Below are 15,736 nucleotides of genomic sequence, written 5' to 3' on the forward strand. Positions count from 1 at the left end.
CAGCAGGAAGTGGTTACATCCAGTATCACGAAAATCAAACATTACCAAATTTTCAAACATTTAGCTGTACACCACATGGGGGTTTCTTCTTACCAGCTGGCTATCGACTAATATATGCTCCGTCTAGTGGAACATCTCAGTCTCAGCCAGCTACACCAGCTACACCACATGTAGGCAATTCTCATGACGGTACACCGCCAGCAGAACCTTTGCACGCTGCAAATGTTGACAATTCAACAGCTCCTCCTTCTCACATCGATCAATAACGTAATCTTCAGCAAGTTATGGTCTATATTTTCCAATTTATTCATTTCCGTAATACATTCTTTATTTAAACTTGTTGCCCTTTATCCACTAGTATGAGAATCATGCATTATTACAATTGTTATTCTATTATAGTTTTGCTAATATGTATTGCTACCCTCGTCCTCGTGGATATGTATGCGGGGAAGCACGAATGAAAGTATTTAGAATGTATTCGTTATTGTAACATCCGTATGTAATTGCTAAAATATTCTCGTTGTCTACGTGTGAGCATAATATTAATCATTTGATATGTGCCTCACAACATAAATAAAACACTCGATTCGTACACAGAGAATATTTTAAATGAATGAATTAAGTTTCTGGATGAAAGAAAAAAAGGAAGAAAAAGAAATAAGATATTGAAATTGAGGATAGAGGCCTTTACATGTACTGTGCTTATACCTTATTGTAGTAAATATTCTTCTTTAGTGAAAATGCTTATTAAAAGACCTTTTATGCTCTCAATTCATTGATAGCACAGTCCACATTAGTACAGGCCTCAGCTAGTCTTATAAATGATATGGTGTACAGCCATTCTGCTCGATGTATATGTATAACTGTTAATGTATACTGAATGCTTTAAAGAGAGAATGTATGTTGTGCGTGCATGTATGCGATTGCTGAAGTCAAGCAGAGAAGAAATATGATTAATATAGTCACTGTTATGCTTTAATGTATTTCTAGCGATTTTACCTACTTCAATTAAAAAACAAGTCATGTGTTACTAGTTAGCAGTCCCATGTATCTTATATAATATTACATCAACTATTATCTTTTTTAGACTCGATTGTCAATATTTTTATTATTACATATTTAATTTATCAAAGTTTATTTCACTTTAATTGGCATTTCATTTACGATATGTTCTGAAATACATTTGCACAATTCATTCCTTTAAATATTTTAGGAATCTTTGTTATTTAACACTATAATTTGTGATAATTAAATCATATCCTGAAAAAATAAAGCTAGAAAATTCTAGATATTCAGTCTAATAAGAAAAAAATAAAGCTCAATAGAAACATGACATAGGTATGAAATTCATACATATTTTAACAATATTAAAAATAAAATAATTTAATACTTGTGTTAAATCCCAAGAAATATATTTTAAATTTTCATCTGTGCTATCATATATTGCATTTTGCAATATAATTAAGAATAGCTTGTTTATATAACTATAAATATTATTACTGTTTATTGGTGATTATAATGTTGTCTTTATTTCGTTCAAATAATTGCAGTTTGCGTCGCTTTTAATGTTGCGAGTTACTACTGCTTTCAGCATGAATTTATTATTATCAGTATTAGAATTTTGAAAACTATTTTGAAATTGAATATGATGTACTATCTTACAATTTTTAAATCATTGCTGTTTTCTCATAATTATATTAAATTTCACTCAGTTCTTTCATACACATTTTAGTTTTACGTTTTATACATTACAATTTTGTTACTTTGTCTTCAAATTTACTCAAAAAAGAAAAATAATTGTCAAACCTTAAATTTAGTTGATCCACCTGGTAATAAATTCATGTGGCTGCTGAACGAAACATTATAATATAGATAATTGTACGTATTTCTTATGGAAATACATTGCAATTACTCTTATATAGTTACTTTTAAATAAATTTATTAAATAATACTCAAAGAAAATGCATAACATGTAATACTTAATGTACATACTATTCATTTACTGTTAGGTGGATTGGCTTTCGATAAAAATGCAGCTTCTGTTTGTTAATAAAAGCTGAGTATATGAAATTTCTAAAATAAACTATCTTTAAATGTAATAATTTACAGTAATATACTTTGATACAAATTTTAATTTTACAATCTTATTCACTGAATGTGACAAAATGAATGAAATAAGACAATAGAAATGAATATTATTTCATTAAAAACATTGCAACGGACTACTTCCTTCCAAATATATCAAATACAATGTGATTTTAACTATATGTAGTATTATGATAATGATATAATTGGAGTAATTTTTTGTAAAACATTTTTGTTGTTTTACCAAAGAATACCAAACAGCACTGTTACATACGAGAAAAATCACAATATGAATTCATCATAATTCTTTTCTACCAATATGGCATCTAACTTAATGGAATTGAACTTAGTACATTCAAACTTAGGTGTTATGATATATTTTTCAGAAAATGTGACAAAAAACAAGTAAAACATATTTTGCTACATTTAAAAAATTCTCACATAAAATCTTAGTACATATTGATGGATCAGAATTTTATGAACTAATTTATTAAAATTATTTAATTTATTTAATAGATTCACATAACTGCAAATATACACGCACACGCATACATATGTATATGTGTATATTACATATATGCGCGCGCATATATATAGTGTGTGTGTGCGTGTATGCGCGCGCGCGCGCGCGAGTGTGTGTGTGTCTACACAGATAATTTGTTGATTTATATATACATTGTATGTACTGTATAATCATATTGTTTTAAACATACAAATATATCATCCGATATTTTAGAAATGCAAATGTAAAAAATATGTAGATGTTTCTTGTGTTACAACATTATGTTACACAGCTATAAATTGTACAAACTGTTACAAATTCTTTTTTTGAACAAATTTCTTAAAATTCTAACGAATTCTTTTAATTTGTATGTCAAAACATGCTTTTCTGATTTCAGATATAAACATGCAAAACTTTATCTTGGGTAATATAATTAATTAGATTTATTTACAGATTACATTTAAAATTATTATATACAAAAATTTAAAGCTCATTGATTAGAGCACACAAAAAAAAGCTTTTTAAGAGAATTGTATGTAACTATTACAAAAAGATTTAATTACTTTCTATCTTGTATTAGTGTTCAATTATCTTGCTTGTAATAAAAATGAAAAATATGAAAAATGTTTAGACAAAAATAATCAAAGAGCTTTCCTGTGCTAACTAGTATATAAGTTCATATATGCTTTAAAACTTATGTAAGCTATGTTGTGTGAAATTCTATAAGAAATTTTGTAAAGACTGATTAGATATGCATCAGCATTCAACAAATTGCAAAAGATAAGAAAATCAATTTTAAACCTTCACTTTTATGGGAAGAAGTTGTAATTTATAGAGATATATAGAAATTCTGTTGATATGGACTACTTTGCGACTTCAATTAATTAATACAGAAGAATTTGGAATAATTTAGCAACTGTGCTCAGAATAATATTATCTTCCATTCCTTACTTGAAAGATAATTGCATCAAGATGTAGTTTATGATGTTAATTAATACATTGTATATTTGTGAAATTTATGAATATATTATGTAGACGACAATATATAACCTTTTTAATTAACATTGCATGTACTATATTTTTAAACAATAATTTTTTATGTTACATAATTTTTAAACATACTAAATTATAAATGCATTCAAATTTTTTTTATGAATTCTATTAAAATCATTTAAATCGCTTATTACAAAGGCTAAAAAAAATTAAAAAATAATATGTAGCTAATAAATAGTTACTTTCATATTTATCTATGGACCACTACATTTTTATTTACATTTATTTGATAATTATCTTACACTAATAATATATAAAAGTAACCTACAGTCATAAATATAATTCACAATTATAAAAATCGCTGTAGTTATCAAAAACTCTTAATACTTGATATAGAGTTAAGAAGTAACTTTTATAATAATTTTATGTTAATATTATCAAAAATATATAAAATAGTTGTATGATGTCTTCTTTTATTCTATTGAATAGCCTGCAATTTAAATGAAATAAGTTACTGATCAGGCAGTATAATTCAAATAAAATAATTTATTACATAAAACATCAAAAGATCAAAGACAGTTTTAGTAGATTTAAAATATTTTAATATGTAGGATTACAAATATGATTTATCATAAAATTTATTATTAGTTATGAAAACTATATTTAGAAAGAATAATATATGGTATTATTACTCCTTTATTTTTATTAAAAAATAAGGTCACATGTCTTTTATAATTTTATTATAAAAATTATAACATTATTAATTTATAAGTTCCACAACATAAATATAAAAAGAATATTATAACTTCTCTATTTATCTATAAATTAGAATCTAAATAATAATTTTTGAAATAATAATTATGCATAACTTATGACAACATAATTATTGATGATATACTTACTATTAGTTGAATTTTCGAGTACTTATATTGGATCCATACGATTTCGATGACGTGCGAAAACACCAATGCAAGCAAAGAATCCAATAATTCCAATAATCAACCCGAGAATTAATACTAAAGTATCTTCAAAATCAAAATTAGACGAAGCCATGACAAAATGAAATGTTGCAAAATTAGCAAGCAGTAAATAAAACCACATTTTTGACGATAAAAAATAAATATGGTCAAACGATAAAACAAGTAACCTCTTCGATAGTAGACTAATAAACACTATACTTATTGTGTGCGTGCATGTGTATTGTGTATATTTACATTTATGCATCATCTATATTTATTAAACAAATTTATAATTTATTACAAAAATATCGTTCTCTTTTGCATTCTTATACCATATATACAATATACAAGTTTCTATTTAATGTTTACAGTCGATATTTATATTATTATTATTATTTAGATATTTTCTTAATTTTGAAACTTAATAAATGAATTATTTCACATAAAATTAATACCCTGGAAAAATATTATATTATTTATTATTAACGACTAAATTATTTTTTGCTTTTACTATATTAAATTTTCATTTGTTTATATTATTAAAGTTAATTATTCAAATCGATATTTGAAATATATATATGTATATTATACTTTAATTTAATTTCTAATTTGTGAAATTTTGATATAAAATAAAAATAAAATAAAAAAAAATAAAAATAAATAAACAGTAAATTTAGTATAATATTAACAGAATATTGCCAAAAGATCTGGCTTTATATATATTTCTACAAAATACCTGCTTCGCACAAGTATTTACATATGTCCTATTTTAGAACATAAGGTTCTTTCTAATCTACAGATTGAATATAACTTATAATATCGAATATAAATATAATATCATAAGTATATTGAATAAAATTTACATATCGAGTATTATTTCTTTTTACCATTCAACATTACGTCATTTATATAGAAAATTATAAATATTTTTCATGAATTAAAATTTTTTTTCTTACATAAAATATTTTAAATGTTTTCACAAAATGTAAGTTCTTTTAAGAAGCATTTTTTATATAGTAATTTTTCACAGAAATCTATAAGAAAATTGTTTATAACAATATACCATGGTATAAAATATAATAATAAATTAAATAAGATGAATACTTTTAAATAATTCATGAAGTTTAAATAAAATTTAAAATGTATCTATTAGAAGCAATCAACCAATGAAAAGATAATTCTTGTTTGTAATGTTTAGGTCAACCTATTTACGAATGCAACTGGCGCAACCTATTTTGGTAAAGATAAAGATGCATCTTTATGATGTTTAAGGTGGCGTCACTTGCTTACTGGGGAAGTATAGAGAGAAATATTATATTGGCGCGTATCGACCGAGCAAAAACAACTTTTTTCCTATATCGCTTACACATTTCAACTATTTAGCACAGGTAGAGTGAATAAAACTGTAATCATATTTATTCATTTCTTAAATAAGATTTTTAACATTTTAACATATTAGTATGTACTTTTTCAAAGGGATATCACTGCCGTTTTGTAGCCATTTTGCTATCCGTTGATAAATGCAAGACATTTTCGTACCGACTGGTGAACCGCGTACCTCTTGTCATATATAAAATGCTAATGTCTATTCCAAGGCTTTAAACAATCTTCTTCTTGTGCAGATTCTATCTTTTGAAATGTAATATTACATTAAATAATGTTATGCATCTAACAAGTATGTTCATAATATACATATAATATAAAATTTTCAAATATCTGTATAAATCAATTTAAAAACGAATAGATGAGGATAATAACACTATAATTTTTCTGTAATATTTGATTGTTTTTATATTATTTCGTTATATGACTAAAAAAATATGTTTGGTATACAAATATTTACGTTATTCATATTTACACAAAATTTATGAACATAACTTTTAAAAATAATGAATAATAAAATATTTTTGTAATGTATAAGATTATATATTTAGATATTTCTTAAAGAAGTACATCCTAATTGTTAAAAAATATAAATTAAATGCCACATTATTTAATATATGTTGATAATTATATATAAAACAATAATAAATATATATTGAAGAACTAAGAAATGCATTTTAAGAGTTATCGATTGTATTATTATTTTTACATTATTAAACAGTCAATTTTTTCAGTATAAAATTTTATTGAGTTATTATCGCAAATTATATGTTGAAAAGTTCTTTTTCTTTGTATTATTATATTATGACATAGTTATAATATATGTATGTGAAAATGATAAAATAATATTTAAACATATTATTTTAAGATTTCTTATATTATAATATGTATAATAAATATAAATGGTTTATGTTTTTTAAGCGCCACTTTTTGGACATCAATATTTTGTCAAATCCTATTATGGAATTATCACATGAGATATTGGATACGATAGATATTAATAATGACAAAGATGTGATAGAGGTATTAAAGCATGCTATCACAGAAGAAAATATTATAGTAGTATCAGAAACTGCAGAGGATTCTGTTGAAACAGAAATAGAAGAAATCATAGAAATAATAGAAGAAATAGAAGAGGACAAAGAAGAATCATCACAAGAAGATGTTACATTCACTGAAAATAAAAATACAAAAATTAAGACAGAAATGGAAGTTTATGCTTTTGATGAAGATAATTCAGTTTTCAAGACACATTGTGAAAAAGAACAGGAAAAAAGAGATCAGTATCATAAAAGTAATAACAAACAAGTTGTAGCATATGATGTAGATGAGGATTGGCAAGATGAAGATATGGAAGAAGAAGAAGAAGAGTATGAATTAAAATTTGAAGATGGATCTAATATACTAAATCATTGCACAGAATCTTTGCAAGGACAAAGAATATTAGGTGGTGATAAAAAGTATGTAAATAATCAAGTAATTTCCTTACCATTACAAGCAAATAGATCAGATTCTAGAGACAATGTAGAATCTTTGGATAAAGCAGAAAAATCTAAATCAAATCACGAGTTTAAAAATAATGTGAATAATGATGAAACTATTGATAACACTGTAAGTCATGAAATTGTGAAGAATGTTGAAAATAATCTATTGTATACAGTTCTTGGTACAAAGAAGCAAAATTCGATGAAAACATTACAAGCAGATAAATTTTCAGATGCCCATTATATTAAGGTTTGTATTATTAAATTATTTCGTTATAATTATTATCATTTGTAAAAGTAACATTTTTATTTTTAGATGGAACAACTTGATGAAAATACTATACCAATTGGTGGAACAATTTATTATGAAGCAGATAACATAGAAACATTGTATGTTGCACAGACAGTGGATGATAATGAACAGTATTCTTATGATGCCACACCAATAGAAAATGAAGAGCAAACGTGGGAAACAACTAACTCAGATACTAATCAAAATCAAGAAAAGGAAAATTCTCAGGTATTTATTAAAAATTGGATGTTTAAACTTACCTTTTACTTTCTTTTTTTTAATTTATCAAATTAAATAAATCTTTATTCATTTAAAATTTTAGGACCAAATATTTCTACATGAAGATGAAGACGGTCAATTATACTTTAAAGATGAAACTGGTACGTTACAGCCAGTATATTTAACTGAAGATGGTCATTACGCTATTGCAGAGAACAGTGATGATTATGAAGGCAAGGAATCACAAATTAAATCTCAACCGAATGCCAGACAAGTAGAAGAAGAATCTTACTCTATGCCAGATCATGAACTCAAATCTACACATATTAATAAACAGGTATTTTTAAAAATTTCTTTAAAAAATGTACGTTAAAAGCATTTTCTTACTTTTGTCTGTGTTATTTTTTAGAGTTCTGTGGTATCTCCTGTTGATCTCGATAATGAAGATAATACCGTGACTATTTCCCTGATAATATCCGAGGATGAACACGGACAAAAAAGAACTCAAGTTATTATACCAACAACAGATAACTTAAAATGTGATATTTGTAATAAAAGCTTTAAAACATCGTTCCAATTACTTCGACACAATAGATTGAAACATGCTCGTGAAGAAGATATTACAACAAGAAATTTCCCATGTGATTTGTGTCCTAAAAGGTAATATTTTACATACATTTGTCCATTATTATATCTTTGTATTCTTAATTTTAAAACTAATTTTTTTATTTACATTTCAGGTATCCAGATCAAAATTCTTTAGCCCGTCACAGAAAAACTCATACTGGTGACCGACCATTTCAGTGCCTCGAGTGTCATAAAAACTTTCCAACATCTACCGCTCTACGTCGTCACTTGACGCTTCATAATTCACAATCTCGACCTCTTCCGTGCATTTACTGTGGTCGTCGCTTCGTAGATAAAGCTAGTCTGGTCAAACACGAGCAGTCGCATTTGGCTGGTGATCAGCGGACCCACACATGCGATGTATGTCATAAGTCATTCTTACATGCAACTGATCTGAGTCTACATAAAAAGTATCATGATCCTGATAAGAAATTTGACTGTGAGGTTTGTGGTCGAGAGTTCAACAGATTGAACAATTTGCAGAGACATATGATGGTACATCAACAAGTACGTATGATCAATACGATCTTAGTGTATAAATCGTTCGGGTCTCGTAAGAAAAAAAAATGTTTTCATATACTTCTTGTCACTTCTCTCATATTTTCTGCAACTTGTACGTACTATGTAAAATGAAGGAAATTATATAATACCAACTTAAAATAAGAAAAGGAATTTAATTTTCAACCTTTTGTAAACATGATTTAATCATAATGTATGGTACCCCTCTTATTTGTAAATTTTAGCAAGGGGCAAATGAAGAAATACTTTCATGTGACGTATGTGGCATCACCTATAAATTTATGAGCTCGTTGACGAGGCATATGGTGACGACACACATGAACCCTGAAAAGTTAAGGCAACAAGCAGAAGAACAACGAAGAAAGCGTGAAAATAATTATCGTCGTTATCTAGAAAATCGAAAAATGTACGAAACTCAACATTCAGGAGGATATGGAACGAAACGGAATTATCATAACACGCGTATACTTAGTGGAAGTAACGATGAAACGGCTTGATCTGCATTTTTGAACTACCACTCAATAACTGTCAGAAAAAGTATCATAATAAAATAATAGTTTCTTAAAATAAAACGAAACTGAAATATCATAGAGAATTACGCATAACATAAAGATATTTATGTATCATTTTTTTTTTTGCTATAGATGATTGCATAGGAAATATTAATTTAATAAATATATAAATCGTGTAATGTTCGAAATATTCATGTATCTACGTATCTTCATAAAAATTCAGATATATACTTTATAGAAAAGTATAACATACATAAGTGTGTTTAAAATAGAATATGTATATATAAATATACTTCATTTTTATTGTATACTAGGTATTTACATTGTAGATACAATTGTTATTAGTAGTGTTTTAATATATACTTATTTTATTGTAATTTTCATGTAATTATACTTATGTAATGTACGCAGGTACAAAATATTGTAAGAGTAAGGAAAGCTAAAATTTATAAATCGAATTTTCATACAAATGTCTCAAGAATTATTAACACAAAAAAAAACGGGTAAAAATAATTTTTTTAATTAGAACTTGTATGAAAATCATATTAAAATAAGAGAAATAACTAACGCTAATGTTTTGATATTTATATGGTTTTTAATTATTCTCCTTTCATTGATTATAACTAAATTAAATGTGTATGTATAAAATTAAATGTTTTAAAATGATAAATATTTTTTCGAATGTCATAAATCCACAAATACATGGTTACGTATATACCAACTGATGTTAATATGTTTGTTCCACCATATATATTTAGTTCTGTCACATGATAAGTATGAAGTGATTCGACATAGTGCGTATGCATATGCGCAATACTCATCGTATTAGTTAAATCAGTGTTCGTTTTGTAATAAAGTATAAAGGTGTAATTCTTGCAATTGCTCTAAAATTCTGATTTCTTAATTCTTTTATAAATAAGTAGAAAATATTGAAGATAGCAGAAAGTAAGGTAAACAAAAATATAAAATATATATAATATTAAGTAATCATTAAAAAGACATTTTCGATATTAATTGAAAATTAATTTATTAAATTTAAATACATGTGATAGAATTAACTATAAATTTTTTTATAATTTTCAAATATTGTAAGTTTAAATGATTAGATCATTAACTATTGAATATGGTATTATATTACTACCAATAATATGAGAAATTATTTTTTTTCATGAATAATTATATAACAGAAATTTTTATCTGATATTTATCTAATAAAGGTTCTCTTTATCTTTTTTTTAAATATAAATATATTTTGTATTTTAGTTAATAACTATAACAATTTTTAATATTTTGGTTTAACAATATACAAATTTAATATATTTATAATTAAAATATTAACATTATTTGTTGTTTGTTACAGACCTACATACATATCTGAGAGTAAAGTAAAATAGATAAGAGATCAAATTTTAAGTATTTTTTATTGAGCAAAGTTCAATAATTAATTTTTAAATTATTATCAATATGGAGAAGCATGATGCATTGTTACAAGTACATTTAGAAAGACCTGTGTATGAACAAGAAACTTTAAATGAGGATTATCATTATGAAAAGCCCAGAACATTTGGTATGTAAGAAACAAAATTTAATTAATATTAATTTAAGCAACACATGCAAAATGTCAATTTTTTATAGATTTTCAAGATGTAATAAGTGATTTAAAACATAAAAACTGGAGATCATGTTTTATATCTGCAATTCCATCAATACATTGGCTAAGAGATTATAACTGGAAAGAAAGTATAATGTCTGATATAATTTCTGGCTTAACTGTAGCAATTATGCATATTCCTCAAGGCATGGCTTATGCACTTTTGGGAAATGTACCACCAGTAGTTGGAATATATATGGCATTTTTTCCTGTTTTAGTATACTTTTTCTTTGGCACATCTAGGCATGTGTCTATGGGTAAGAAAAAAGTTATATTATATTTTAGAAGTATAGCAAAACAGGAGAAAGCATTCAATATTTCATCAAGATGAAGATCTCTTTAGTGTTTTACATTTGATGTACACAAACTTTGTAAAAATACTACTTCTATTACAGAAATGTTACAAATAACTCCTTTTAATAACAACTTATTAGACAAGCTAGAACAATGAAACATTATTGCCACTCATCAGGGACATTCGCTGTGGTTTGCTTGATGACTGGGAAAACAGTGGCATCTTATTCAGTACCACACAATGAAATTGCAAGTCCAAATGCTACAACTACATTATCTAATTTACCTATGGAATATTTATATACACCAATGCAAGTAGCAACAGCAGTCACACTCATGGTTGGAATATTTCAGGTAATTTTTCATATATTCATTTTATATCTTGTGACAGCAAAATAATGATTATATTTTTAGATCATAATGTATATATTTCATTTGGGTATTATAAGCACATTGCTCAGTGATCCATTAGTGAATAGTTTTACAACTGGTGCAGCAGTTTGTGTTTTAATATCCCAAATTAAAGACCTATTAGGCTTGAAAGTACCAAGACAAAAAGGATATTTTAAGTTTATTTTTGTATGTATAAAATATGACATATCTTTTTTAAAAGTAATTTAATTAGAGATACAGAAATTAAATGATACAATTATTTCAGACATTGGTAGATATTTTTAAAGAAATACAAAATACAAATTTAACTGCTGTTCTTATATCATTGATAACAGTTGCTAGTCTTGTATGTAATAATGAATTTTTAAAGGTAATTTTTAGTAATTAATGTGGTTTTATTACAATATCTATAAACAATATAATTCTATTATTCTTTCATTACTAGCCATGGGTAAGTAAAAAGTGCAGTATTCCAATTCCAATCGAACTAATTGCAGTTGTGAGTGGAACTTTAATTTCAAAATATCTTTGTTTTTCTGACAAATATAACATTCAAGTTGTGGGTGATATTCCTACAGGGTATGTAAACTTTTAATTTCATTCTGTTTTGTGAATATAATTGAGGTTTTCTAATTTTTTGAATTAACAGATTACCAGCTCCAACAGTTCCAACATTTGATTTGTTACATCTAGTAGCAACAGATAGTATTGCTATAACTATGGTTTCTTATACCATTACCATATCAATGGCTCTAATATTTGCACAAAAGTTTAATTACAAAATTAATTCGAATCAAGAACTTCTTGCTATGGTATGTTAAACAGAGCACAATTTTTTAATATTGTTTTAAAAAACATTAATTAACATTATATGCACATACATATGTATATAAATTATAATTTTAGGGTTTGAGTAATATAGTTGGATCTTTCTTTCTATGTATGCCAGTATCAGCATCCTTAAGTAGATCTTTAATTCAACAAACTGTTGGTGGTCGAACACAAATAGCTAGTGTTGTATCATGTATAATATTACTTACAATCCTTTTGTGGGTTGGCCCATTTTTTGAACCTTTACCAAGATCTGTTCTTGCATCAATTATCGTTGTAAGTATAAAAGTTGAAATGAAAGTTATTAAAGAAATCTTGATAAGTATTGAAACATATATAATACATTATAATATTATATTAACTTTTATCTTTAGGTAGCTTTAAAAGGAATGTTTCAGCAAGCCAGCCAGCTTATAAAATTCTGGAAATTAAGTAAATGTGATGCACTAATTTGGATATCAACATTCTTGACAGTCATAATAGTAAATATTGATATTGGTTTGCTAGCTGGAATAATAATATCACTTGCAATCATTTTATTGCAAAGTCTTAGACCATATATTTGTTTATTGGGACACATACCAAATACAGATTTGTACTTAGATATGAGTAGATTTAAAGCGGTATATTATTTCTGTATAATTAATAATATTTTTTAAATAAGAAGACCAGCTTGCAATTAATATATTTGAATTATTTTCAGGCAATAGAAATCCCTGGCATCAAAATTTTTCATTACTGTGGAACATTAAATTTTGCAAATACTAGCCATTTCAAATCGGAATTGTATAAATTAATTGGAATAAATCCAAAAAAAATTATAGAACATAAAACAAAGTTAAGAGAAAAGGGAATTTATATGGATACAGAAGAGTCGGAAGACAAACAAGAATTACAATGTGTAATAATGGATATGAGTTCATTAAGTTATATAGACTCTAGCGGCGTCATTACACTAAATTCAGTAATGAAAGAATTTCAACAAATTGATATACACTTTTATCTTGTAAGTTGTACTAGTCCCATTTTCGAAACTATCAAAAAATGTGATTTATATTTACATGGAGCACTTACATTTAAGATTTTTGCAACTATACAGGATGCCAAAACGTATTTAGAAAGAGAACTGTATTCAAGATAATATATGCAATTCATCATACTTACAAATTACAAATTATATTATGGTTATTTTGAACAATATAGTGCACTCAAAAAATTAGTAAAGTGTAAAAGTACAAGTATTACAATTTTCGAAACAGTTTAGGGGATAAAACAATAGAGCGTCAATTAATTGCTGAATATTAGTGACAATAGTTCACGAAAAGTTCAAGTTCTTTTAAATATTTGATATGTTAAACAAAATTCACGAATGAAGATGAAATTCAAAGTTAATGAACAAGTTTTTTATTTTACTGCTATAGTTACAAATTGCAAATAATTCTGAGTATCGACAATATTAGTGATGTCATTTTGGTATTAATCAGGTAGTCGCTTATACAAAAATTTACAAATGTATCATATTGTTCGAATCATCTATAAGTTAATGGAACACAGTAGAAATAATAATTGATAAAGATAACACCGCGCCATGCATGCAAGATATGCGACAGTTAAGCGTGCGCTATTATATAATATTATATTATAATACTATAATATTAAACAAAATTCAAATTGATTTTGCAAACATTGTAAGAAAAAGTATATTCAAAATTATTTTTAGTTCTATTACATTCATTTTTATACTGCGTACTTATTATCTCAAAAAAACATGTTAAACAATATTTTTAATATCGACTATATATATACGTATATTTAAAAAATTCTTCAATCTTTGTATATAAAATAAGCAAATAGTAAAACCTTGTTACTGAAGAATTAGTACTTACTTATTAACAATTTATAAGCATATATATTTTAATTTTGTAAATGGCTGTATTCAAATTTTTATGTAACTACATAAATGCTAAATGTATCTTATAAAAAATTTATTGACTTAACAGATCTAGTGAGATTAAGAGATGAAATTATTAAAATAGAACTAAAATATTATATATTCTATTTAGAACAAGAAAAACAGTCACTTCTAGAAGATAAAATAAAATGTATTTTTTTGCTTACTCTTTCACAGCATAACTATGCAAGTGTGTATGAATATGTGCGTGCGCGCATGTGCATGCATGTACAATTGTAAGTACAATTTATAAATTCAGAATGCAACAAATTACATTAAGTATATTATACTATATTTTTTCTATAAATGTACTTATGTTTATATAAACCTTGTATATAATCATAAAATACATAGGTTATATTTGAAAGATTTTAATAAAGTATACATGTAACTAATACTTCTACAAACTGTAGTATATAAGGGAAAGGGCAACCAAGACTATAAATTAATTGAGCAATCACAGATTATTTATTTACAGTGATCACTCTATATACAAAGTAACAGTTTTTGGTTACAATAGGTAACTTACTGTCACTATCAGATTTTTATAAATGTGCCACCTCTTTTATAATTACAGAACTGGTAGCAAATTACTATAATTCATACCATATTATATATCTAATTTGGGGGCAGTGATGACCTGCACTGATATCTGTATTACAGAATAAATACTTGAAATGTATGGCAAAACATTGTTCGACAATGTACTGTGAAGAAATAATGTAATTTATCTATGTTCTTTTTTCTAACTGTAATTGATTCAATTAAAAATATCATTGATGTTTGATAATTAAGCTAGTCCGTACTTCTTCTTAAGTGATTCTGGCATCTCTGGTGGTGGTGGGCGCGGCATACGGAGCCATACTTTTACTGCATCATAAATGAACCATTGTGCTGCTGTTAAAGTACCGATCATAATAATTCGAGGACCAAGACCCTTCCACACACCACGAAAACCAAGTTTCCTCAAAACATCAACAGCTGATGCCTCTTTTTCTTGATTCAATTTCGATACAACCTGTATTAAAAAAATATATATTT

At 25.9% G+C, this 15,736-nt stretch overlaps 4 protein-coding genes across 5 annotated transcripts in view; 3 read left to right on the plus strand and 1 right to left on the minus strand.

Annotated features, from left to right (window-relative positions):
• Wnk (Wnk kinase) overlaps positions 1 to 1,030 on the plus strand; it is a 13,954-nt gene extending 12,924 nt beyond the window's left edge. Inside the window, exon 21 of the mRNA XM_017898375.1 lies at positions 4 to 1,030. Coding sequence (XP_017753864.1) covers positions 4 to 266 — 263 coding nt within the window. The 3' untranslated portion in view covers positions 267 to 1,030. The remainder of the gene's footprint in view (positions 1 to 3) is intronic.
• A 4,796-nt stretch (positions 1,031 to 5,826) lies between these two features.
• LOC108546301 (zinc finger protein 235) lies at positions 5,827 to 9,575 on the plus strand. The gene is made up of 7 exons (XM_017898311.1): positions 5,827 to 5,927; positions 6,844 to 7,656; positions 7,723 to 7,926; positions 8,021 to 8,254; positions 8,327 to 8,577; positions 8,658 to 9,051; positions 9,288 to 9,575. Exons 2-7 carry the CDS (start codon positions 6,883 to 6,885, stop codon positions 9,558 to 9,560), a joined length of 2,130 nt encoding a protein of 709 aa, XP_017753800.1. The 5' UTR covers positions 5,827 to 5,927; positions 6,844 to 6,882; the 3' UTR covers positions 9,561 to 9,575.
• A 917-nt stretch (positions 9,576 to 10,492) lies between these two features.
• On the plus strand, positions 10,493 to 13,942 carry LOC108546297 (solute carrier family 26 member 6). Its single transcript, XM_017898308.1, has 11 exons — positions 10,493 to 10,525; positions 10,936 to 11,142; positions 11,211 to 11,483; positions 11,699 to 11,874; positions 11,935 to 12,099; positions 12,179 to 12,283; positions 12,359 to 12,492; positions 12,563 to 12,725; positions 12,820 to 13,020; positions 13,119 to 13,367; positions 13,448 to 13,942. Exons 2-11 carry the CDS (start codon positions 11,040 to 11,042, stop codon positions 13,883 to 13,885), a joined length of 2,007 nt encoding a protein of 668 aa, XP_017753797.1. The 5' UTR covers positions 10,493 to 10,525; positions 10,936 to 11,039; the 3' UTR covers positions 13,886 to 13,942.
• A 1,401-nt stretch (positions 13,943 to 15,343) lies between these two features.
• Positions 15,344 to 15,736, minus strand: part of Mpcp1 (Mitochondrial phosphate carrier protein 1) — a 3,401-nt gene continuing 3,008 nt past the window's right edge. For both annotated transcript variants that reach the window (XM_017898279.1, XM_017898280.1), the window contains one exon: positions 15,344 to 15,713. In XM_017898279.1, coding sequence (XP_017753768.1) covers positions 15,486 to 15,713 — 228 coding nt within the window. In that variant the 3' untranslated portion in view covers positions 15,344 to 15,485. The remainder of the gene's footprint in view (positions 15,714 to 15,736) is intronic.

Source organism: Eufriesea mexicana, unplaced genomic scaffold (assembly GCF_001483705.2).
Source record: "Eufriesea mexicana isolate 0111107269 unplaced genomic scaffold, ASM148370v2 scaffold657, whole genome shotgun sequence".
Classification (NCBI taxonomy): domain Eukaryota; kingdom Metazoa; phylum Arthropoda; class Insecta; order Hymenoptera; family Apidae; genus Eufriesea; species Eufriesea mexicana.